We start from the raw sequence: 23656 nt of genomic DNA, 5'->3' as shown, positions 1-23656 counted from the left end.
GACTCTCCATAGACATAAAGATTTTTTACTGTACGAACTATAGGTTCTATCCCCTAACCCTAATCCTGACCCTCACAAAAAAACGTTCTACATTTACATACATTCTGCACATATTTAGTATGTTTTTATTTAAGCAATTTGAATTATGGGGACACTAGAAATGTCCTCATAAACCACATGTATAGCATAATACCCATAATTACCAGTTTGTAATCTAAAACAAAGGTCCTCATAAACCACTTAAACCTGACCACACACACACAATATTTAATTTTACATGTCCAAGCATGCCACAAAAAATGGTCAGTTTCACCTTCTCACATGTGAAGTGTGATATACATAGATTTGTGGACCCTCTTTACTCATACACACACACACACACACACACTAGGACAAAACTGCATATTTTCTAAATTGACTAAATCTGTCTTAAGGAAGCCCTGTATAATAAGGCCAAAGTGTATTGTGGTTTTCCTCATGCAATTACGTCACATTGTGGGTAATGCAAATTTTGTGATAAGCGCATGAAACACTAGTTTTTCAAGACACGTTGGCCTTGCGCGTCATCAACTCATGTGTCTGCTATTGACTGTGCTAAAAGAGTATCATAAGCAATTTGCTTGCAGAGCACGCGTTATGTATGGGCTCACAGACAAAAGTGTATACTTCAAAAGGCTGAGCACTCGACATTGCGTGAGACGGAATGGCTTGCAGAAAATCAAAGTGTTCCTGAGCCTTTAGGGTCGCTTGTTTTTGCATTAAAAAAAACAGCTAGACAGAGCACAAAAGAATGGAACAAAATGCAGGGGTATTGAGTCACGTTTTTTAACTATTGCGACTATTTTTAATATGGCATTGCATCTTGAAGACAATACGCTCATGGCGGGACACTCAAAAAACAGCGCAAGGCGTGACGCAACAGTGTTAAATGGGAGGAATTTAAAAACACAATGTTTCCATGAGATTTCTACTGTGTAAACTGCCTAAAAGCTAAAGCATTCAAGCTATCAAAATGCTAATAAAAGTGCTTCCAGTTCAAATATCCATTGTGTCGACCATTGTGACCAATCCTGAACACACAATAAACACATGTTTATTACGAAAATTCGAAACGTTCTATCTAAACCACACAATATAAACAACACAATATCTCAGGCACAAATAAAGACATGCACACAAGATCACACTGGGCCAGGGTAGACAGTTGGAGTGTCTGAAGAGCCCAGATGGGGTGGCAAGTGCCTGGGCGCTATGCAGGGAGAGCAGCTCCTTTTAGCAGATGGGAGGAGATTACGACAGGCTACATCCAGAACTGTTTTGAGACCCAGCTCATCCTAACACACTGCCAGAGAGTCTTACATCACACACACACAGACACTTTTTGGCAGGCCTAAAAAATACCTCAAGGTTTTTCACTGGCGAGTGAGAAGACATAGCCTGATGAATATTACATGTAAAATTCAAGGCTACATTACGGCACAAGCATCCTCAGACATAGTACAAGTCAGTATTCAGATTTACTAGGTGTGCTGGCTTTCTAAAACCCATTTTTTCTGTTTGCTGTAAGTATTTACTTTGAAATTGTTCATTATTTTCCCACTTCTTTCTCGCCCACCTTTGAATGATGTTATATGGCACACAAGGGCTGCACAGTTAATGAAATAAATAATTGAGATTACAATTAAGGGTACGGTTACACGACAACAATGTACTAAAAATTGAAACGTTTTGCCTTTGCGTACAGACGCCAAAATTGTCAAAATGCCAGGCCAGTAGTTGGCAATGTCACTTTGTAAAGAAACACTACACGTCTTATACAAAAAGCATCAAGCAATTTTGTCTGGACGGATGATGAGGTTGCTTTATTAGTACAAGTGACCCTGGACTATAAAGCACGCCACCTTTTTAAGGACTCCAACTGGTGATCTCATGTTGGTCTGATCGCCATGGAGGTAAGGACGAAGTTCTCAAAGTTCATGTCTATAGACTGAATATGTAATATACGTGCGCATGACACCATCGTTTTCACAGATTTGCGTTTTTGTATGTTTACACAGTGACGATAACGACATCTGTTTCAAAAACTTGCACTTGAAACCTGTTTTCAAAGGTTTGTGTTTTCAGGCCCCAAAATGCTGTTGTCATTTAAACTAACAGCCAAAACTCATAAAAAGTACAAAAATTTTAGTTGAAAATGTTGTTGTGTAAACAGCTCCTACATTGCAACAAGTTATAACAATTAAATAATTGTGAAAAGTGTCTATTAGAGCATTCTTGTTACATCAAAAATGTTTAATCCCTTTTTTCATGTATTGAAATATGGTTGGTTCCACTTTATATTAGGTGACTTTAACTACGATAGACAGTAGTAACATTAAAATACATACATTAAAATGTTTTCATTGTGTAACTGCATGTTGTTCTGCATTTAAGTTAAGATTTTAATTTGCTGCTACAGGGTAGGTTCAGGGATAGATTAAGGGTTATGGTTTAGGGTAAAGTTTGGGGTTAAGGTTAGGGTTATGGTTTAGGGTAAAGTTTCGGATTAGGGTTATGTTTTAGGGTAAAGTTTGGGGTTACGGTTAGTGTTAGGGTTTAGGGTAAAGTTTGGTGTTATGGTTTAGGGTAAAGTTTCGGGTTAAGGTTAGGGTTATGGTTTAGGGTAAAGTTTCGGATTAGGGTTATGTTTTAGGGTAAAGTTTGGGGTTACGGTTAGTGTTAGGGTTTAGGGTAAAGTTTGGTGTTATGGTTTAGGGTAAAGTTTCGGGTTAAGGTTAGGGTTATGGTTTAGGGTAAAGTTTCGGATTAGGGTTATGTTTTAGGGTAAAGTTTGGGGTTACGGTTAGTGTTAGGGTTTAGGGTAAAGTTTGGTGTTATGGTTTAGGGTAAAGTTTGGGGTTACGGTTAGGGTTATGGTTTAGGGTAAAGTTTGGTGTTATGGTTTAGGGTCAAGTTTGGGGTTAGGGTTTAGGATCAAATTTGGGGTTAGGATTTTGGTTTAGGGTAAAGTTTGGGGATAAGGTTAGTGTTAGGGTTTAGGGTAATGTTTGGGGTTAGAGTTAAGGTTTAGGGTAAAGTTTAAGGATAAGGTTAGGGTTTAGGGTAAATTTTGTGGATAAGGTTATGGTTTAGGATAAAGTCTGGGGTTATGGTTTAGGGTAAAGTTTGGGGTTAGGGTTTAGGGTAAAATTTGTGGATAAGGTTATGGTTTAGGATAAAGTCTGGGTTTAGGGTTTAGGGTAATGTTATGGTTTAGGGTAAAGTTAGGGTTAAGATTAGGGTAAAGTTTGGGGTTAAGGTTAGGGTTATGGTTTAGGGTAAAGTTAGGGTTATGATTAGGGTTATGGTTTAGGGTAAAGTTTGGGGTTAAGGTTAGGTTTATGGTAAAGTTAGTGTTAAGATTAGGGTTATGGTTTAGGGTAAAGTTTGGCATTAAGGTTATGTTTTAGGGTAAAGTTTGGGGTTATGGTTAGAGTTTTGGTTTAGGGTAAAGTTTGGGGATAAGGTTAGGGTTTAGTATAAAGTTTGGGGATAAGGTTAGGGTTTAGGGTAATTTTTGGGGTTAGGGTTATGGTTTAGGGTAAAGTTTGGGGTTAAGGTTAGGGTTTAGAGTAAAGTTTGGGGATAAGGTTTGGGTTTAAGGAAATGTTTGGGGTTAGGGTTATGGTTTAGGATAAAGTTTGGGGTTAGGGTTTAGGGTAAAGTTTGGGGTTAGGTTTTAGGGTAAAATTTGGGGATAAGGTATAGGGTAAAGTTTGGGGTTAGGTTTTAGGGTAAAATTTGGGGATAAGGTATAGGGTAAAGTTTGGGGATAAGGTTAGGGTTTAGAGTGAAGTTTGGGGATAAGGTTAGGGTTTAGGGTAAAGTTTGGGTTAGGGTTTAGGGTAAAGTTTGGGGTTAAGGTTTAGGGTAAAGTTTGGGGATAAGGTTAGGGTTTAGAGTAAAGTTTGGGGATAAGGTTAGGGTTTAGGGAAATGTTTGGGGTTAGGTTTATGGTTTAGGGTAAAGTTTGGGGTTAGGGTTATGGTTTAGGATAAAGTTTGGGGTTAGGGTTTAGGGTAAAGTTTGGGGTTAGGGTTTAGGGTAAAGTTTGGGGTTAAGGTTAGGGTTTAGGGTAAAGTTTGGGGTTAGGGTTTAGGGTAAAGTTTGGGGTTAGGGTTATGGTTTAGGATAAAGTTTGGGGTTAGGGTTATGGTTTAGGATAAAGTTTGGGGTTAGGGTTTAGGGTAAAGTTTGGGGATAAGGTTAGTATTATGGTTTAGGGTAATGTTTGGGGTTAGGGTTATGGTTTAGGGTAAAGTTTGGGGTTAGGGTTATGGTTTAGGGTAAAGTTTGGTGTTAGGGTTATGGTTTAGGATAAAGTTTGGGGTTAGGGTTTAGGGTAAAGTTTGGGGATAAGGTTAGTATTATGGTTTAGGGTAATGTTTGGGGTTAGGGTTATGGTTTAGGGTAAAGTTTGGGGTTAGGGTTTAGGGTAAAGTTTGGGGTTAGGGTTATGGTTTAGGATAAAGTTTGGGGTTAGGGTTTAGGGTAAAGTTTGGGGTTAGGGTTTAGGGTAATGTTTGGGGTTAGGGTTATGGTTTAGGATAAAGTTTGGGGTTAGGGTTTAGGGTAATGTTTGGGGTTAGGGTTATGGTTTAGGATAAAGTTTGGGGTTAGGGTTATGGTTTAGGATAAAGTTTGGGGTTTAGGGTAAAGTTTGGGTTTAGGGTTAGTATTATGGTTTAGGGTAATGTTTGGGGTTAGGGTTATGGTTTAGGGTAATGTTTGGGGTTAGGGTTTAGGGTAAAGTTTGGGGTTAGGGTTATGGTTTAGGATAAAGTTTGGGGTTAGGGTTTAGGGTAAAGTTTGGGGTTAGGGTTATGGTTTAGGATAAAGTTTGGGGTTAGGGTTTAGGGTAAAGTTTGGGGTTAGGGTTATGGTTTAGGATAAAGTTTGGGGTTAGGGTTTAGGGTAAAGTTTGGGGTTAGGGTTTAGGATAAAGTTTGGGGTTAGGGTTAGTATTATGGTTTAGGGTAATGTTTGGGGTTAGGGTTTAGGGTAAAGTTTGGGGTTAAGTTTAGGGTTATGGTTTAGGATAAAGTTTGGGGTTAAGGTTTAGGGTAATGTTTGGGGTTATGGTACAATACTTCAAATGTAAGTGCAATATTAAGTGTGTAAATACAAAGTTAGAATAAGACTTCTAATATAAATATTGTTTTTTTTAAATGCAGCATATTTAGGTAAATATTGTCTTATTATGTATAATTATAGTGGTTCTTATGAATGAATAATTAAATATTCTTCTTTGTGTTTACTTAGAGAAAATTATTTATTGATTATTTAAAATAGTAAAATTTGTATTTTGTTTTTAATGCATTTAATTTCTTGCACTAATCATTTTGAATCATATTGGCTACAATGGCTGTTTGGCCCAAAGGATGGTTCATTTGGATTGAAAAATAGAGCTTCCAAATAAATATTGATATACTGTAATTATATTAGCTATGTTCTCATATTAACTATAGCCCTAAAACACACTATAATCTGATTGCAACAAGGTATAAACACTAACTATATACTTGACACAATCACCACATACTACAAAAAGGTTTTATTGAATTTTTTTGTATTTATAAAAGCATTATCATCTTGACCTGTCAAATGACCTTTCTTTACTCCTGTACAGATAGACATAGACAGAACTTAAGGACAATCCATATCACAAAACTTCTTGGGCTGTCTCATCTCACAGGAAGAAAGACTTTCAATAAGTGCACTTTTGTCTTTATTTCTCTTTTATTGTATAATTTAGCACACTTCAATTTCAGACTGAAAAAGCCTCTAAAACACTCTAAAAGAAGTTAGCCTGATGGAAAGGAAGTGCATGTGTGCGACATTTCAAAGAAAGTCAAATGACAGCACGCGCCATATGCTTTTTAAGAGTGACACTTAAAAAGTGTGTGTGATGAGACTAATGGATAATTGGAGAAGATTGATTTCAATGGAAAGATGAGGGGGATCATTTTTTACAAATGCAGCTGTATAGCAATTATAAATACATCATTCTTTAGTAGCATTTCATCCCCATCATTTCTCAAATTGGCACCAGTCCTGACTGCTATAATAGATTCATCAGCACCTTAAAATTGAGCACAAGGGAATAGATGTGTGCCGCTCTTGGGAACCTTTGAATGTGGTTTTATACTGCAATTTGCTAAATTCTGGGAATTTTCAACAGAAGCATTATAAGGGGAGGAGACAGACCACTCGTGTCTATAGGGAAATCGTAATTCTAAATATGGCAACTATAGTCCTGTCTTTCAGTTAAAATAGATAATCATATGGGTTTATTTAAAAAAAATTTGCAAGCATTTACACACCCTCCCAAAAAATTTTGCATCTGTATGCTCTGCTTTTCAGTTCCTTTTTTATGTAAACATAGATTGCATGCTAGATTATCGTTTTTTATCGTTGCACCGTTGACTGTTTGCATGTCTGAACGGCTCCTAAATTACAACATAATTACATTTTTGGGTAAACTTTGTCTTTAATTGGTCTTTATTGTAAGACTGTGGAATTATATCTTGATGCACCATCAGGCTTGCCCTCTCAAACCACTTTTTCCCCTCCGTTTTTTGCTCCATTTGTCAGCTAGACTAGACATGTATTATTTACAGGTACATTATTTATTACGCTTACCACACCTCCAAAAATACCCGTGCAGCAGACAGACACCAGACCTTGGCCGATACACACGGATACGGTGGGGACTCCTGGAGCAATGCAATATTATAGAGAGCCCATGCTGCTTCATAGGGCACAGTAAAAAGGCTTTAATGATGCCTGCACGCTTTAACTGGAAACCATGTGTGTGTGCATGTGCATGTCATGTTGTCCGGCATGGGCTGGTGATTACCCAACCAGGCAAGGAAAATGAGAGTGCAGATAATGGAGAAAGAAGCGCTCGCTATAGTCGGCTGTAAAATCCCCGCCGTTTGAGGATCTGTAACCTTCGCTGTGATTTGTGAAAAAATGTCCAGCACATTAGCATTGATAACTATGCACTTTCATTATGTACCTGTGGATTTTCAAATATTTTTTGCAGTGCTTATTGTCTTTGCTCTTGATTTTCAGGGCTTAAAGCAATGATCCAGATTTGCGTGGTATTTCAGGGTGAAAACTTCTTATTCTCTAACCACCCACAATCTAATTTAAGCAGTACAATCAGCACTGAAATAGCTCTGTGTCTAGAGTATTTAAATCATTATTTAATTATTCTAATTCCTCTCCATGCAAACAAACCTATCTATGTAAATTAGGCACATTATAGATTGCACTTTATTCAAAAAAACGCTGTGATATTTGCCCAGCATAATTAACATTGCGCTTTAACCACCCGAGGAAAGCAGGCGGTAAACTGAATTTTATTCAAAAAAAGAAATGGATTAACATTTTCTATTGATCAGCACAGGTTTTGCGGGTGTGTTTGCCTGATCTGCATTATTAATCTAGTAAATCGGTGCCAAACAAGCGCAGACATCGCTTTTAAGGGGGCGCAATTCATTCTAAGTGAATTCCAGTTTCCATGTATTTAGTGTTCCAGGAGTCTGGGAGTTTTGCTTACATGTGTTTTTTTTAGTAAGATCTACATTTTAATATAAATTTAGAGTACATTTAAGTGCAAACTTATTGATGAAGCATGATTTCTGCGTGAAAACATTCAAGCACCATTTTATTAAATGCACAAATACTTTCGTACATGCGTTTAGTGAGTGAGACACTTTGGCTTTCAAAATCTTTTGCAAATGAAGACAGAAAAATACCATTTCTGCAAGAGCAGTTTCCACAACAGCAACAACAACAAAAACCAAAACATATTGTGTAGGCACTGTTTGAACAGGAAAAAAATATATTGTACTGGAACAAAGCTTTTTCTTATTGCCCCCATAATAATCATGATGGGAAGGCTAAGAACAGAAAACAGGCACTACAGGAACTCTGACCTGACACCTGAACCAATCTTTCTGGAGAACTTCATCTTCAAAGAGCACTTTGATGGCAGGGTAGGCTTATTGGATAGATCAGAGCCTGAGTGGCTTTTCACTTCAGATTAGCTTCCCTGACGCGAGCTCATGACTAATAACAGAGATGCACTATCATATAAAGGGAACCAGAGATCACAGTGTTGGAAAGGATGCAGCCTAAGTGATCAGTGAAAGTAATTGTCATTAATGCCAATATGCAGACTCTTTTTTTTACATTATAAAACAACTGTTGTGAATGGGTATCATTAACTACACTTTCTCATATTAACAACCACACTTATTTCTGAAGTCTCACAAGCAATACATACACTTAATACAGTACCAGTTCTCAGTTCATTTGGAATCGGACATGAAGAAAGTATAAATTGCGATTCAGATTTAGATGTTAATTCAGTAATCGGTCTGACGGGTTCAAATTGAACCTCATAAGTTCAAGACGAGATTTGGGAGACTTTTCGGATGATTCATCAACAGGCTCATAAGCTTTGTTCACTGACGAATCGTATTACACCAGTCATGCATTATGACATCATACTGTAGATTACGTTGTGGCAAAACGATACAGGAAATGCTTTTTTTCAGAGTATTTCAGAGTTAGAGAGTACTGACCTTCAAGGACTGTTAATGGGGGGGGCCTATGTAGCTCAGCGAGTATTGATGCTGACTACCACCCCTGGAGTCACGAGTTAGAATCCAGTCCAGCCAGGTCTCCTAAACAACCAAACTGGCCCGGTTGCTAGGGAGGGAGGTGGTCGCTCGCTCTTAATGGGGCACGTTGTAAATTGTGTATGGATCGCGGAGAGTAGCATGAGCCTCCACATGCTGTGAGTCTCTGTGGTGTCATGCACAGTGAGCCACGTGATAAGATGCGCGGATTGACTGTCTCAGAAGTGGAGGCATCTGAGACTTGTCCTCCACCACCCGGATTAACCGCACCACCATGAGGACCTACTAAGTAGTGGGAATTGGGTATGCCAAATTGGGGAGAAAAAGGGATAAAAAAAAGAAGACCCGTTAATGAAACCGAACATTATGACAATAATTTGTTTCCTGTATTTATTTAGGCCACATCCACACTATTTTAAAAAGTCCTATTTCAGTTTCCTTACATCATCATTTTCCAAAGTATACAGTTATAACTTGTGGAGAGTGTTTTTGAAAGTCTCCATTTAAACATCGAAATACGCTTTCAAACGAAAACGTTTTGGTGTGAATGTGGCCTAATTTTGAATTAGAACCAGATCTCAATTTGAAGTTGTACCATATTGTTGCAAAATTGTAGTGGGTTTCATATTAAATAATGAATATGCAAAAAGAAGCCCCCACACTACTTCTAGAAGAAAGACATGCATCACTACATGCAAGATAAGTATAATTTTACTGAAGGTGAGCAAACGTTTCGGTCACAGTTGACCATCCTCAATGCTGACTGTAAAATAATTAACCTTGTCTGTTTTTCTCAACAGATGGTATAACAATATTATCCGAAATATTTTGAGAAATATCATACTTCCTCCAGCACATTTGAGAAAAACAGAATTGTATTTGCCAGTATATCAAGCACACGTTCATGGGCACATGGATGCACCGTGCAGCAGTCCTTGGTTTTATTATTCGGCACCTGGGATTTCGTAAAATGGTCTGGACAAAAATCTCTAATGCCATAGAATGGACAAAAAAACCTGGACCTGGTTATGGACATCTGCCTCCTATTAATGTTTTGAGGGAATAAGGGAGAAGCAAAATATGCTTAATGGAGAATTCATTTAGAGGATTGTCGAGACTGTTTCGGAATGTTAACACAAAACCTTGTAATCCCTGCGAGAACGGGAATGGGCAAGGCCAATACAATCTGGAGAGACTTTTTAATCCATGCTACATGGCTGTTGTAACTCACAGCTACTGACAGCAAGCATCAAAGTGCGATATATCAAATCAAGCTAGAGTGGACTGATCAGTCTTGCTGGCTTTAAAACTCTAAGGTGATACTAAGCGTTTAATTGGGAATGTTTCTGTCCCATTCTGAGAGGAAAATCATTGCAGGGTAGCAGTTATGTCTTTCCACCCCTAAACCTGACGTGAGTTCCCTTTCGGCTCCCATCAGGTCAGGTGTCACGCGTAGCACATGTGCAATCTTAACTTTGATAGCTTCTAGCTTGTTGTTCTGTTTGCTCCTTAAATTTCCGTATAGATGAGTAAACAAACTGTCACTCATGTCACAAAAATTGGCCCACTTTCATTGAAAATGAGAAGTCACTGTCAGTGTGAAGGAGTGTAATTCTTCCTTTCTCAGATCTTCTATATACAGTGTTCCTTATAAAAAACAGCTCTGCTGCATGGCATACGAGTCAGATGCGCAATTGCTGTGTGTGACTTCTTCGTGGTGTGAAGTGACAGATTTACAAGAGCATATTTTGTCTCAATATGTTGACAAATAACTTGTATGGCGTAAACTGAAATCAAAACTGGTTTTCTTATTACATAATATATTTTCTCGATTTTCCACTCATTTGCTATTGCAAATGATAATTTGAGGTGTTTCAGATCTGAATTCTGGCACATTCTCTCTATAGGGGGATACGGCTCACTGTTCTGGCCCTATCTGGCTGACATTAATGAAACGTGAAGGGGAGGTAATCACAGATCACAATATTTTGCCCTTGCTGCAGAGGCGTCCTCTGAGCTGGGGCGCAGGAACATTCCTCAGTCACCTGTGCTCTGCCATCAGCATTCCTTTCTACATTTATCTCACTTCCACACCACTGAATTCATGCTCGGCTACAGCTAAAGAGGATATTCAAGAAGAAAAATGTAGGGCAGGACTTGATGTTATCCTCTGGATTTGATTGGATTGTGGAAAAGTGGATGGGTTTAAAGTAAACTTGAAACAATATTCACCTCATATACTTATATAATCTGACATATTATTCCGATATTTTATTTGTGAGTGAAACAGGATAACCAACAATAAAAGACAGAGAGAGGGACTTTATTTTATACCTGGATTTGATTGGATTGTGGAAAAGGGGGAAAGTTTTATTTCAATGTGAATTACCATTTGCAACGCAATTTACTTACGTAATCTGACGTATTTACAAGTGAAATGGGATATTCAAGAGAAAGAATGAAGGGCTGGACTTGATTTTATCCATCTGACATATTTCCAAGTGCAACAGGACATTCAAGAGGAAAAATGTAGGAAGAGATTTGATTGATAACGTCAATGTGAAACACCATTCGCAACGGACAAAGTATTTAACCTATGTAATCTGACACATTTATGATTGAAACATTATATTCAAATGGGAGAATGAAGGCTGGGACTTGATTTCATCAACTGTATTTGGATTTTATTAAATTGTGGAAAAGTAGGCAGAATTCAATGCACAATTCTCACCCTGTTTACTTAAATATCTGCAGGGTTGGGAGGGTTACTTATGAAATGTATTCCACTACAGATTACAGAGTACATGCTGTAAAATGTCATTTGTAACATATTCCGTTAGATTACTCGAGGTCAGTAACATATTCTAAATACTTTGGATTACTTCTTCAGCACTGGTAGATTTTTTCACTTGTTTTGACTATAAAAACTCAGTACAGTAAGACAAAATACACGTTAAAAATACATTCTCTGAAAAACCAAAATATATTATGTAGTGTTGTTTCTAAAACAAGATCATTCAAACCGATCTTGATTTAAGGATTTTTTGTTATTTTTTTTACAGAAAAACGATACAAGAATTGTTATCAAGAATATGATTTTTGCCCTAATATCAAAGATCTTACTAGAAAAAATAAATTATGATCCAGCGTGAATTTTCTTGATAAAAATATGATTGTGCTGGTAACATGTGCATGTAAAATGGCTAGAAATAGCATTTTAGCTTAGCATAAAGCTAACATTTTTCACATGGTTTATTTCTATTTCTTCTGCTCCAAACTTACTTCAAACTTACTTCTCTGTCTGCTCGTATGAATGTAACACATCATAAAAAAGTGTTTCACCGCTGCTCAAATGCACTTTGGATCTGAAAGGACTAAATATTAAAGATGAAACAAATGACAATAAAATGAAAAGTAATCTCTTCAGTAATCAAAATACTTTTTGAATGTAACTGTATTTTAATTATCAATGATTTAAATTGTAACTGTAGTGGAATACAGTTACTTATATTTTGTATTTTAAATACGTAATCCCATTACATGTATTCCGTTACTCCCCAACACTGAATATCTGACATATTTACAAGTGAAAAAGGAAACAAGAAACAATTTAGGCTGGGACTTTATTTTATCAATGTGGATTTGTTTGGATGGTAAAAGATGGGGGTTGCCTGTCAGAATAAAGCTAAGTGTTTAAAGCAGAGAGGTTTAAAAGTAAGAGGGATTTGAGACTTAGCTGAAAAGTAAAGTTGTTTCAGAAGTGAAGCAAGTTATTACATAAAAAACAAGCTTTTGTTTTATTATTGTTGTTGTCATTATTTGGAATAATGTCATAAAAAGGCCAATGATGTTTATTAAGAAAGTAAATAGTCTCCATTTTGATTTCATGTTCATTTAATGTAGCCTTATTTATTCTGTATAGGACAAGTTTTACTGATGCACAGCATCCTATCAGATTACTATTGTATTGTAACACATAGTTCATATGGAATTCCAGGAATTCACATCAAGTAACGCTGACCAGTTTCATTCGCACATGCACAAGTATGTCACAGCTCGCCTTAGGGATGGTTTAAGCAGGTGCAGTGTAATATCTGTCTGGGGCTTTGTCCACCTATCAAAAACATGTTTGGAAGCAGGACACGTTGGCATGCTCTAGAGAAAACCAGCTGGATTAGGCATGCCAGACAGCTTTCTGGCACAAACCTGTGCCAACCTGAGACTGGCACAGGCACAAATACACTTACAGGTCCTTTGTTAACATGGCATTTACACAGACGAAGTGCCTTTAAGACCATCTGCAGGGCGTAAACTTCAGAACCGAGTATGCCAGAGTTGTATTTGTGAGGTTTTAACAACATTTTTCTGTTTTATGGTTCAAAAGTGCCACATAAATCAATGATAATAACAATAACAAAAACACTTGTAAATGATAAATGTATCCTAAAAAGCACTCTTAATTTGTAAGGCATTTTTATTCATTTCAGTTTATCAGGCTGGCATTAATTATGATTTCCTTGCATTTTCCATTTCCTGGTAATTCTTAAAGCAAATGAAAACTGTTCATGCAAAACATAAAACTATTTCAACCCAGTCTCACCTTCCTGGTAAAATTGAAAGTGTGTTTCTAACTAGAGTGAATGCCCTATGCAGCACATTAACGCAGTTGAAGTGCATGTGCCATTGGCCCAAACATTTCCGAAGCCACTTTGCTTATCAGAATCCTGTACGTGACTTGTATGATCCAACTAAAGAAGTTCAGTGAGTCTGTGTGCCTAATTCTGCAATTGCACTGCTGAGGTAAAATATGGGCTGCCACAAAAAAGAAGCACCAGTCCCGTTTTAGTCCAGACTGTTTGACTCATAATACATTCATGGATTTGTACTGTATCATTACATTGAATGTATTTGTTTATTTTTTATTTCTAAAGGGATAGTTTACACAAAAATGAAAATTCTGGCATCATTTACTCACCCTCGGTTCTGAACCCGCATGACTTTCTTTCTTCTCTAGAACACAAAAAGACACATTTTGAAGAATTTCAAAGACATTAAGTACACAGTCTTGTACGTTTATCTTTTGTCTACTTTTCAAATATGACTGCTTTACATGGAAAAAATTTGTCATCGTTTTCAAATATCTCTGCCACACTACAACACGAAGCCACTTGGGCGAGCGTTTCAGAAAAGCTCAGTTTTTCTGAACAAAAACACTGTCTCAGTGTGTGGACGGACGTGGCCTAAGTAATACTTTCTGCCTGCAACTATTCAGGTGTGCGACGGTGGGGTTTATTTATTTAGCAGTATCAAAACAACAGGTTTGTACGGTCCATGGTCTAACTAACAATCATGAACTGCTTTCTCTGGGGGTGCTGGATTAATGCTATTTATTGGAATGCATCGCCCCCTGTCTGTGAGAAGACCCCAATGCTCTTGGTCCCCAGCGTCCCCATTACAGAGTACTTGCCATTCTGGTAGGAATAAATTGGTTGGACGGGCTTTCGGTGGGCTTAGTCACCATGCTGGCACAATATAGCGGATCGTCAGTTCGTTCAGGCAGGCGAACAGTCAGCACCGCAGCTCGACAGACGTCCAGAGAGGAATGGCATGGGGCGGCAGCTGTCTCTCCGTAGGGACTCTGTGGATTCAGACCTCCTGGTCATTAGTGAGAGTGACAGCGAGGGAAGCAACATGCTGCGGAAGAATGACACATCTACAAACAGTTGCAAACTTTTGGTAAAGTTTCACTTTCAGTTTTTTGTGTGTAGTCAGAAGTTACTTCAAACACTGGTGGTTAGTTATGTTGTTACAGTAGTTTCGTTTTTGTGACAACTAAATACACTTGAAACAGAACAGAGAAACTCACATCTTTTTTGTAATGTGTTCCATGGAAGAAAGAAAGTCATCAATTTTCATTTTTGGGTGAGCTATCCCTTTAACTCAAAAATGCTTTGAACAATATCGCAAATATGCAAATCAGTTTAGTGCCTAGCAGGAGACATTTAAAACATTACTCCTCAACCTAATAGATGGCCCAGTGCTTTTACGTTGGCTAGAAGGTAAATGATTCCATCATAACTGTCTTCTTCACTTAAGCACAGTTCATATATTGCTTAAATGCATTAGACAGCGGAGCCATCACATATCTGATGTGTTTACTTTATGGTAAACTGCTTCTCCCACTAATGGGCTGCATTCAGAATACTCACATTAAAAATATTCTTATAGCCATAATCATTTGCAATGTGCACAGACACATAAAAGAAGCAACAACTTTAAATGAAAGATTTAATCATTTAAAACAAATGTTCTTATGAAGTATCAAACAGAGCCAATTGTTTGCAGCCACTAATGGGTTATACTGAGAGTACTTAATGTTTATAGGGCCAATGATGAACTTTGTCGACCAATATGGGGCTTTTAATAGGCAATGCCCAAATTTAGAGAGCAGGGTGGCCAATGGCGAATATAATACCTGTATAAATAATGCAATTTAATAATAACAACCGAAATATATGCTAATTTAACACTGAATTCAAATGATCACTTGTTTTCACATTATTTACACTAATGCAAAAATAGAAAAATCACCACTTACTTTCATAAAGCTTGAGAAACAATATTAGAACTGATATACACCTATCAGCCACAATATTAAAACCACCTGCCTAATATTGTGTAGGTCCCTCTTGTGCAGTCTGGCCAGTCTCTGTTGACCTCTCTCATCAACAAGGTATATCCGTCCACAGAATTGTCGCTCACTGGATGTTTTTTGTTTTTACTCACCATTCTGAGTAAATTCTAGTACCTGGTGTGCGTGAAAATCCAAGGAGATCAGCAGTTACAGAAATACTAAAACCCCCATTATTGGCCGATGCTGATGAACGCTTAAAATGGACAAATATCAGGCAATAAATTGGCCTGGCTGATATTCATCCATTACTACTTACTGGAAATCTCTACATGCCTCTCACGTAAATCAGCATGATCTTTTCAACCTCTCGCAGTTCTAGATTTTCGTTCCGGCACCACCCCCAATGCCCTTCCAAAACACATTCAGTGCTTTTGCATGCATTGTTAAATAGGACTGATGGAAGTGGCCTGACCATTATTCACCGTGTCGCCTGGTTAATTTGTGTGCTCTTACAAGTACAAAGATGTCAGGATGGAGCGGCATGCTTTACCTTGGCTTCCCACAGGACCATTAATCCTTTGGCTTCTGTCAGCTCCTCCAAGCCTCTCTCGCCTACCGCTGCTGCCAGGAAACTGCTGTTTGGGGCCTTTTCCATCCTCTCTCTGGGCTATATTTATTCGTTGTTCCAGTCAGCTGTCATCAGCCGAATAGAATAAGCGTAATGTAATAAACAATGCTTTTGTGATGAAATAACAGATGAAGCCAGTAACAGTTCTTTTCAAACATTAGGATCTCACATGGATGCAATAAGAATATGGAGAAGACTTTTTAAGAGGTTTTAACGATCAACTTGGAAGGTTTGATTGAGTGTGTAATGTAAATAGACATTGTTAACTATGAAATATTCATAGTCAAATTAATTTGATGCTTTTAGCTGCATTATTTGTCAGTGCTGTAAATGTTTTGTCGAAAAGGTAATTAGGTAAAAATAATAAAGGTTTTAAAGGAAACAGTCATTATTTTTGCGATTCTGTATGGTGTTGCAAGCTAGCTGCACAGAAATGTAACACTTCATCATTAAAGAAATATTCTACTTGAGTAAAGAAATAAGTACTTGAAGTCAGTAGCTCTTTAGTGTGTGAGTCAAATAGAGGCATGCAAGGGCTGACCTGGCATTTCAGCATGACTGTTGGTTTTTGGCTTTGGGGCGGGGGTCTGGTCCTACATACTGATCCCGGGGCCTTGGCCTTGGCTTGTTGATAAGTTGCGATGTGAGCATGAACGGAGGAGGGTTGTGCCAGGAGGGGGGAAAAAGGGGAGTGAGATAAATGTGATTGGATCACTGGCCGACCACAGCCTCTCCCATCTGTCTCAGAGTCTGCCATCCCATCTCGCAGGCGGCAGGAGGTAATTGGGTTCATTGTTCTCACCGCAGGATCCCCTGGATTGAAAGCTTCATTATCTGGATAACCATGAATGTAAATGAGCCCCATGTATGCAGCCTGGATAATGGGAAAAAAATAGATCATTGCCCACAAACCATGCCCCTCCCCCAACAATTTTTCAGCATCCCTTCAAACTCTTCCACTCCATACACACAAATATTCACAGACATTCATAGATAACTCGTTTTCAAGAATTCCAACCCTCTTGGTGTACTTGCTACTTGTGGACAAGTGCAATTTTTTTGAATGTGAATGTTACATTTATATAACGGCTTTCTGAATCTACACTCCAAGTGCTTTACTTAGGACTCTTGTCAACCACCACCAGTGTCCAGCATTCACCTGGACGATGCAACGACAGCCATATTGTGCCAGTACACTCACCACTCACCTGCTGTTGGTGGAGAGGAGAGAGGTGAGTGATGTAGCCAATTCATGGATGGGGATAGTTTGGAGGCCATGATTGAGAAGGGCCAATGGGGGGGAATATGGCCAGGACACCGGGGTTACACCCCTACTCTTTACGAGAAGTGCCCTGGGATTTTAATGACCACAGAGAATCAGAACCTCTGTTTAACGTCTCATCCAAAAGATGGTGAAGGTGATGTGTGTAATTTGTTTAATGTTAAAAGAGTTTGTCTCATTCCAGCTTAATATGCAGAGACAACTATACTAAGTAAACCAATCATGGATTGATATACCCAAAATGAGTAAAACCCTGTGTGCCTCTGTGTCGACACAGGAAGAGTTCTCATCTAACCGTGAGAGTTTTTGGCCAGAGAAATTTGGCCGGCAAATGCAGACGAACAATGTATTTTGTAAATTGTTTGAAAATTTTAATATTTGCAATTCCGTTTGGTGATGCTAGTTTTGCAGAATCTTCACACTTCAGCTTTAAAATACTTTCTCCTAACACAACTTACTAAAAGTACGTAATTCGTAGGTTGATTCCTCCAAAAAGTATGAACATAGTGGCTCTTTAAAAAAACTGCTTGCATCCCGAACCAACCCAAAACAGAAACATTAGCTGAACCAATGCCATGAGTTTGGGGAAGGACTTTCTGTTTTTTGGACAATTGGAAGACGGGTGGAATACTTGGGAAACATACTTGAAAACATTATTTTTGTAGTTACATTTAGTGCTGCAAGTGTTGCAAAAATGACATGCTTCACCCTTCAAGTGTCTTTTTATTTTAATTCTATAATTGCTCATTCAGAAAAGCCAAATGTGCTTCTACTTATATGGTTACTGATCATAGATGGTGCCTAAAAGCTTTGTTGTGTTGAGTGTGTTTCTATGTTAAGGGAAATGTTGCTGTCTACATTTCCAGATCACTCTCTCTTGAACCATGAACCCATATAACTGAATAATAGCAGACACAATCCATGTAAAAATGCAGTTGTCAGCTAGTACCTCTTCCATAAGAGTGGAGGTAAATCCTACCGACTTTACCATCTGCTTTCTGCATTTCACTTACAGATGCACTCCAAGGTGGTCTGCAATTTGCTCTATATGGGCGACAACAATATTCCCGCTGTATTCCGCCATCCATTGCATTATTCATGCAACACCAACATACACTCTGGTGAGCATGCACAAACATTGTAATTATGTATGGACCTGAGGAAAGTGTTGGGATGTCTTCTGACAAATAGGTCATTGCTGATCAGCCCCTTTCCTCAACAAAGAGGACTAGAAACAGAGAACACTCCCCCCGCTATCAAACCACCTCCCTCGCTTTCCCTCTCTCTGGACTAAATAAACATGCATACACCGGAAGGAGCCCCTTTCAGATCCTCTAGCAAATCCATCAATTAGCACAGATGTGATCTACATAGGCGATTACAGCAATTTAAGCATGTTGGGAGAAAGGGCCTTAATCCCATCTCTGATGGGCACTCCACGGTGGGATTGAGGATCCAAGATTTATGGGGGAGGGTGTGTCTGTAGTTGGGTGGAAACTTTAGAATGTGCTTTGCACCTTAGGCATTCATTTGAGCACTATTTGATAAGAGGATTGCGAGCATGCCGATCCAAAAATGGCAACCAACCAATCAGATGAATACACAGAGACAAAAGTAACAGGTAATCTCGAGCTAAGGGACACCATTAAGATGTATGAGGTAAGCAGTAAGGAGAGTGTATCTTATCCTGCTGCTTCTCATAGTGGCCTCTGTCAGCTTTATTCTTTTGAAGGACATTATGTTTATTCAGAGCCAAGGAAAATGGTCTGCTTACTTGATACTGAAGTTGCAAGTCAGTAATATTTTCTTGGCTGCTCCTTCCTTCATTTAAAGAGCTCATGAAATCACTTGATGATCTCAGTTTTCTGTCCTGAGTTGATGCATTTCATATTAAACGAGAAATTAGGAAGGGACATATCTAATGGACCGTCATTTAAAAATAAAAATAAATAAATAATAGTATTTAGTTTACGTTACAGATTTGAACCATAATTATGTTAACCTGACAAAGCCAACATACTGTTCTGCTACAGACATGGTTTAGGATTTTTCCAAAATTCCTAAAAAAAAAACAAAATCATCAATTGTAACTCTTCCTACATCTTTCAAGTTACAGCCACCAAAATTGGCACAGACCTTCAGACTGTTAGTGTGCTTTATCTTTTCTAATGGATCTGATTTACAGTTAGTCCCTTGGACATACACTGATGGAATGTTCAAATAGGCCAAAAATCCTGATTTCAAATCCCAACTCTTTCTATTTACCTATCTACCTACCTACAATTATTTGAGATCTTTGGATACATCACTGAGTGCAAGTCAAGTCAAGTGGTTTTTATTGTCGTTCAACCATATACAGTTAGTACAGTACACAGCGAAAGGAGACAACGTTCCTTCAGGACCATGGTGCTACATAAAAACAAGAAAAGAAGAAGCTGTTACACAGTCTGGCCGTGAGGGCCTGAATGCTTCGGTACCTCTTGCCAGATGGCAGGAGGGTGAAGAGTTTTTGTGAGGGGTGTGTGGGGTTATTCACAATGCTGATTGCTTTGCGGATGCAGCGTGTTGTGTAAATGTTTTTGACGGAGGGAAGAGAGACCCCGATGATATTCTCAGCTGTCCTCACTATCCTCTGCAGGGCTTTGCGGTCCGAAACGGTGCAAGTCCCAAACCAGGCAGTGATGCAGCTGCTCAGGATGATCTCAATAGTCCCTCTATAGAATGTAGTGAGGATGGGGGGTGGGAGATGTGCTTCTTCAGCCTTCAAAGAAAGTAGGGATGCTGCTGGGCTTTCTTGTTAATAGAGCTGGTGTTGAGGGACCAGGTGAGGTTCTCCGCCATGTGAACACCAAGGAATTTGGTGCTCTTGATGATCTCCACAGAGGAGCCATCGATGTTCAGCGGAGAGTGGTCACTCTGTGCTCTCCTAAAGTCAACAACCATCTCTTTTGTTTTGTCCACATTCAGAGACAGGTTGTTGGCTCTACACCAGTCCGTTAGCCGCTGCATCTCCTCTCTGTATGCTGACTCGTTTTCTTGCTGATGAGACCCACCACGGTCGTGTCATTGGCAAACTTGATGATGTGGTTCGCGCTGTGCATTGCTGCACAGTCCTGAGTCAGCAGAGTGAACAACAGTGGACTGAGCACTCAGCGCTGGGGGGGCTCAGTGTGGTGGTGGTGAAGATGCTTTTACTGTTCCTGACTGACTGAGGTCTCGCAGTCAGGAAGTCCAGGATCCAGTTGCAGAGGGAGGTGTCCAGGCCCAGTAGGTTCAGCTATCCAATCAGGTGCTGAGGAATGATTGTGTTGAATGCTGAGCTGAAGTCTATGAACAGCATTTGAACGTATTGAGTCCTTTTTATCTAGGTGGGTGAGGGCCAGATGGAGGGTGGTGGCGATGACGTCATCTGTTGAATGGTTGAGACGATACGCAAACTGCCGTGGGTCTAGTGAGGGGGCAGCTGGGTCTTAATGTGCATCATGACGAGCCACTCAAAGCACTTCATGATGATGGGTGTGAGTGTGACGGAACGGTAGTCATTGAGGCAGGACACTGAAGACTTCTTTGGCATGGGGACGATGGTGGTGGCCTTGAAGCACGTTGGAACGAAGGCGCTGCTCAGAGAGATGTTGAAGATGTTGGTAAGAAAATCTGCCAGCTGGTCTGCACATCCTCTGAGCACTCTGCCAGGAATGTTGTCTGGTCCAGCAGCCTTCCGTGGGTTGACAATACGTAGAGTTTTCCTCACATCAGCCGTGGTATGACAGAGTACCTGGTCGTTGGGAGGAAGGGGGGTGTTCCTCACCACCACGTCGTTCTGCGCCTCAAACCGAGCGTAGAAGTCGTTCAGCGTATCTGAAAAGGAGGCATCTTTGTCACAGGCAACTGATGTTGTCCTGTAGTTGGTGATGGCCTGGATGCCCTGCCACATGCGCCGCGTGTCGCTGCTGTCCTGGAAGTTAATGTGGATTCTCTGGATGTGTGCGCGCTTTGCCTCTCTGATGGCCCGGGACAGTTTGGCCCTCCTTGTCGCCTGCTCTGAAGGTGGAGTCTTGGGTCCTCAGCAGCACACGCACCTCTGCAGTCATCCACGGCTTCTGGTTTGAGCGTGTGGTAATGGTCTTGGAGAAAGTGACGTCATCAGTGCACTTGCTGATGTAGCTGATCACTGATGCTGTGTATTCCTCCAAGTTGGTAGAGTCGCCATATGTTGCAGACTCCCTGAACATGTGCCAGTCAGTACACTCAAAACAGTCCTGAGGAGCAGAGATGGTTCCTGCTGGCCAGGTTTTCACCTGCTTCTGAAGCAGTTTTGTGCACCTGATGAGCGGTCTGTATGCTGAGATTAACATAACAGAAACGTGGTTTGAGTAGCCGAGGTGGGCTCTGCCCGGTACACGCCTGCGATGTTTGTGTAAACAAGATCAAGGGTGTTTGCCCCTCTCGTTGCTAAGTCCACATACTGATGGAATTTAGGGAGCATTCTCTTGAGATTCGCATGGTTGAAATCTCCGGTGACAATAAACAGTCCGTCAGGGTGAGCGTTCTGCAGTTCGCTAATAGCCCCATACAGCAACAAGTGTCATCAATATTTTTGTCTGTTTTTCCTGTAATAGAAAAAAAAAATATATATATATATATATATTAAATCTTAAAAAATCTCATCATTTTGTCAACATTTAGGAGTACACTAGCATTCAGTATAGAGTAGATGACCTTAAAGCAAATTGACATGGACTAAAAGCCACAAAACTCCTCCTGGTCACTCAGTTCAATGAGAGACTGAATTTTGCCTTTGATTAGGTTATCTAAGCTTTGCTGGCTTTACAACCTGACAAAATTGGTGCAAAGAATCCAGTGAAGATTACACATCAACTAATATTTCAAAATTTTTACATTGCATAGAGTATGCTGTGGTAGGTGTTGACCTGAATAACACCGCTAAGGCTATGTGTCTTACTGTTCAAAATGCTTACATAATGAGACCCATAAAGCTGACATTTACCCCAGAGCCTTCTGTATATCCTAATACTTGTTAAACACAGAAATTATGTCTTTGTTTTGCACCTTTGTGAAATGTGAAAAGTCATCATTGGGTAGGACAGAATGGATGTTTGCCTACAGAACTTGATGACCTTAAGTCGTAATGACATATAAGCAAAAGTGCTTCTTATAATTTGGCACACAGATTTGCTAAGTCTGTTCCTTGGATTTTGTTGACTTAAGAGAAAAGATTGTATAAAAACGGATGAATCCAGACCGGCTGCATCGCTAATGTCATGACTTCAGCTTGGCAGATGGCAGGAACAGTTAGGGATCTCATTAGAGCAACCAAGCGGAGGATGCATCGTTGCAAAAGCTTTTATTAAAGTTCTATGGCTAGAATAGTATGCCGCCATAGTATCCGTCAAAGTCAAGATAGGAGAAGCAAGTGTTGTTTAGGGTTTTATTAATGTTTTTGGGACATTAATGCGAGAAACAGTCAATTTTGTATTTGCACTGCTCTGGTAAATATACCTGCTGAGCATTGTAAAAGGGGATTGAAAAGGTCTTGGGAGCATTTCAAACATTTTGCTTTGTAATTAGCAGAAATTTGTTCGGCAGTAATGCACTGTGATTAAAAAAATACATTTCCTTGAAAGGGCATGCTTATTGATGGACCGGGACTGTGTGTGTGTGTGTGTGTGTGTGTGTGTGTGTGTGTGTGTGTGTGTTTGTGTGTGTGTATGCCTATGGGAGGAATTAGCTTCTCCTTCATGTTGGTATTTATTTAATTTGGCATTATCTTTAATGACATGAAAGCTAAATGGACCCTATTCTAAACGGATGCACTGAATGACTTAATACAGCAGCCCCAAGTCAATATGAATATTTTAGGGATTTTTTTTTCTTGTTAAAAATGTAGTAAAAGCAATAGTATTTATGGCAAAGTAATATTAACTAATGTTATTTTAAGTTACAATTTGTGCTTTTGGTACAAGCTGTGCAGTTTAAATGAATGAGTTTTTATATTTTAAGGGAGTTTATAGTCCTTTATTGTTATTTTCTATGACAGCAAAATTACAATTCCACATCAGTGTCATGACAACATGTACATAAACTAAAAACAAAAAACAATTTATAAAAAGAATTAAATATTAAAATATATGAAAAAATACACAAAACAATTATGTGCATATATATATATATATATATATATATATATATATATATATATATATATATATATATATATATATATATATATATATGTGTGTGTGCAATGTCTAAATTATTATTAAAGTGCATTGCATGAAATGTTCAGATTATTAGACTTTTTATTTCACATCAGGTGTTTACATATTTGATAGTGTACTAGCAATACACTGTAACAATGATTTAGGATGTATTTTAGCTGTACGGCTTTCTAATTTTAT

The 23656-nt window shown here is 39.0% G+C and overlaps 1 protein-coding gene across 35 annotated transcripts in view; it reads left to right on the top strand.

Annotated features, from left to right (window-relative positions):
- LOC127639438 (CUGBP Elav-like family member 5) overlaps window positions 1–23656 on the top strand; it is a 241953-nt gene that overhangs the window by 149426 nt on the left and 68871 nt on the right. For 9 of the 35 annotated variants that reach the window (XM_052121480.1, XM_052121464.1, XM_052121486.1 and 6 more), the window contains exon 4: window positions 5860–5889. The exons of the other annotated variants lie outside the window; for them this stretch is intronic. In XM_052121480.1, the coding sequence (XP_051977440.1) occupies window positions 5860–5889 (30 nt within the window). The remainder of the gene's footprint in view (window positions 1–5859; window positions 5890–23656) is intronic. 35 annotated transcript variants of the gene reach the window in all.

Source organism: Xyrauchen texanus, chromosome 48 (genome assembly GCF_025860055.1).
Source record: "Xyrauchen texanus isolate HMW12.3.18 chromosome 48, RBS_HiC_50CHRs, whole genome shotgun sequence".
In the NCBI taxonomy this organism is placed as follows: domain Eukaryota; kingdom Metazoa; phylum Chordata; class Actinopteri; order Cypriniformes; family Catostomidae; genus Xyrauchen; species Xyrauchen texanus.
The sequence above is the reverse complement of the archived record's forward strand: the minus strand, read 5'-3'. Positions and strand labels throughout refer to the sequence as shown.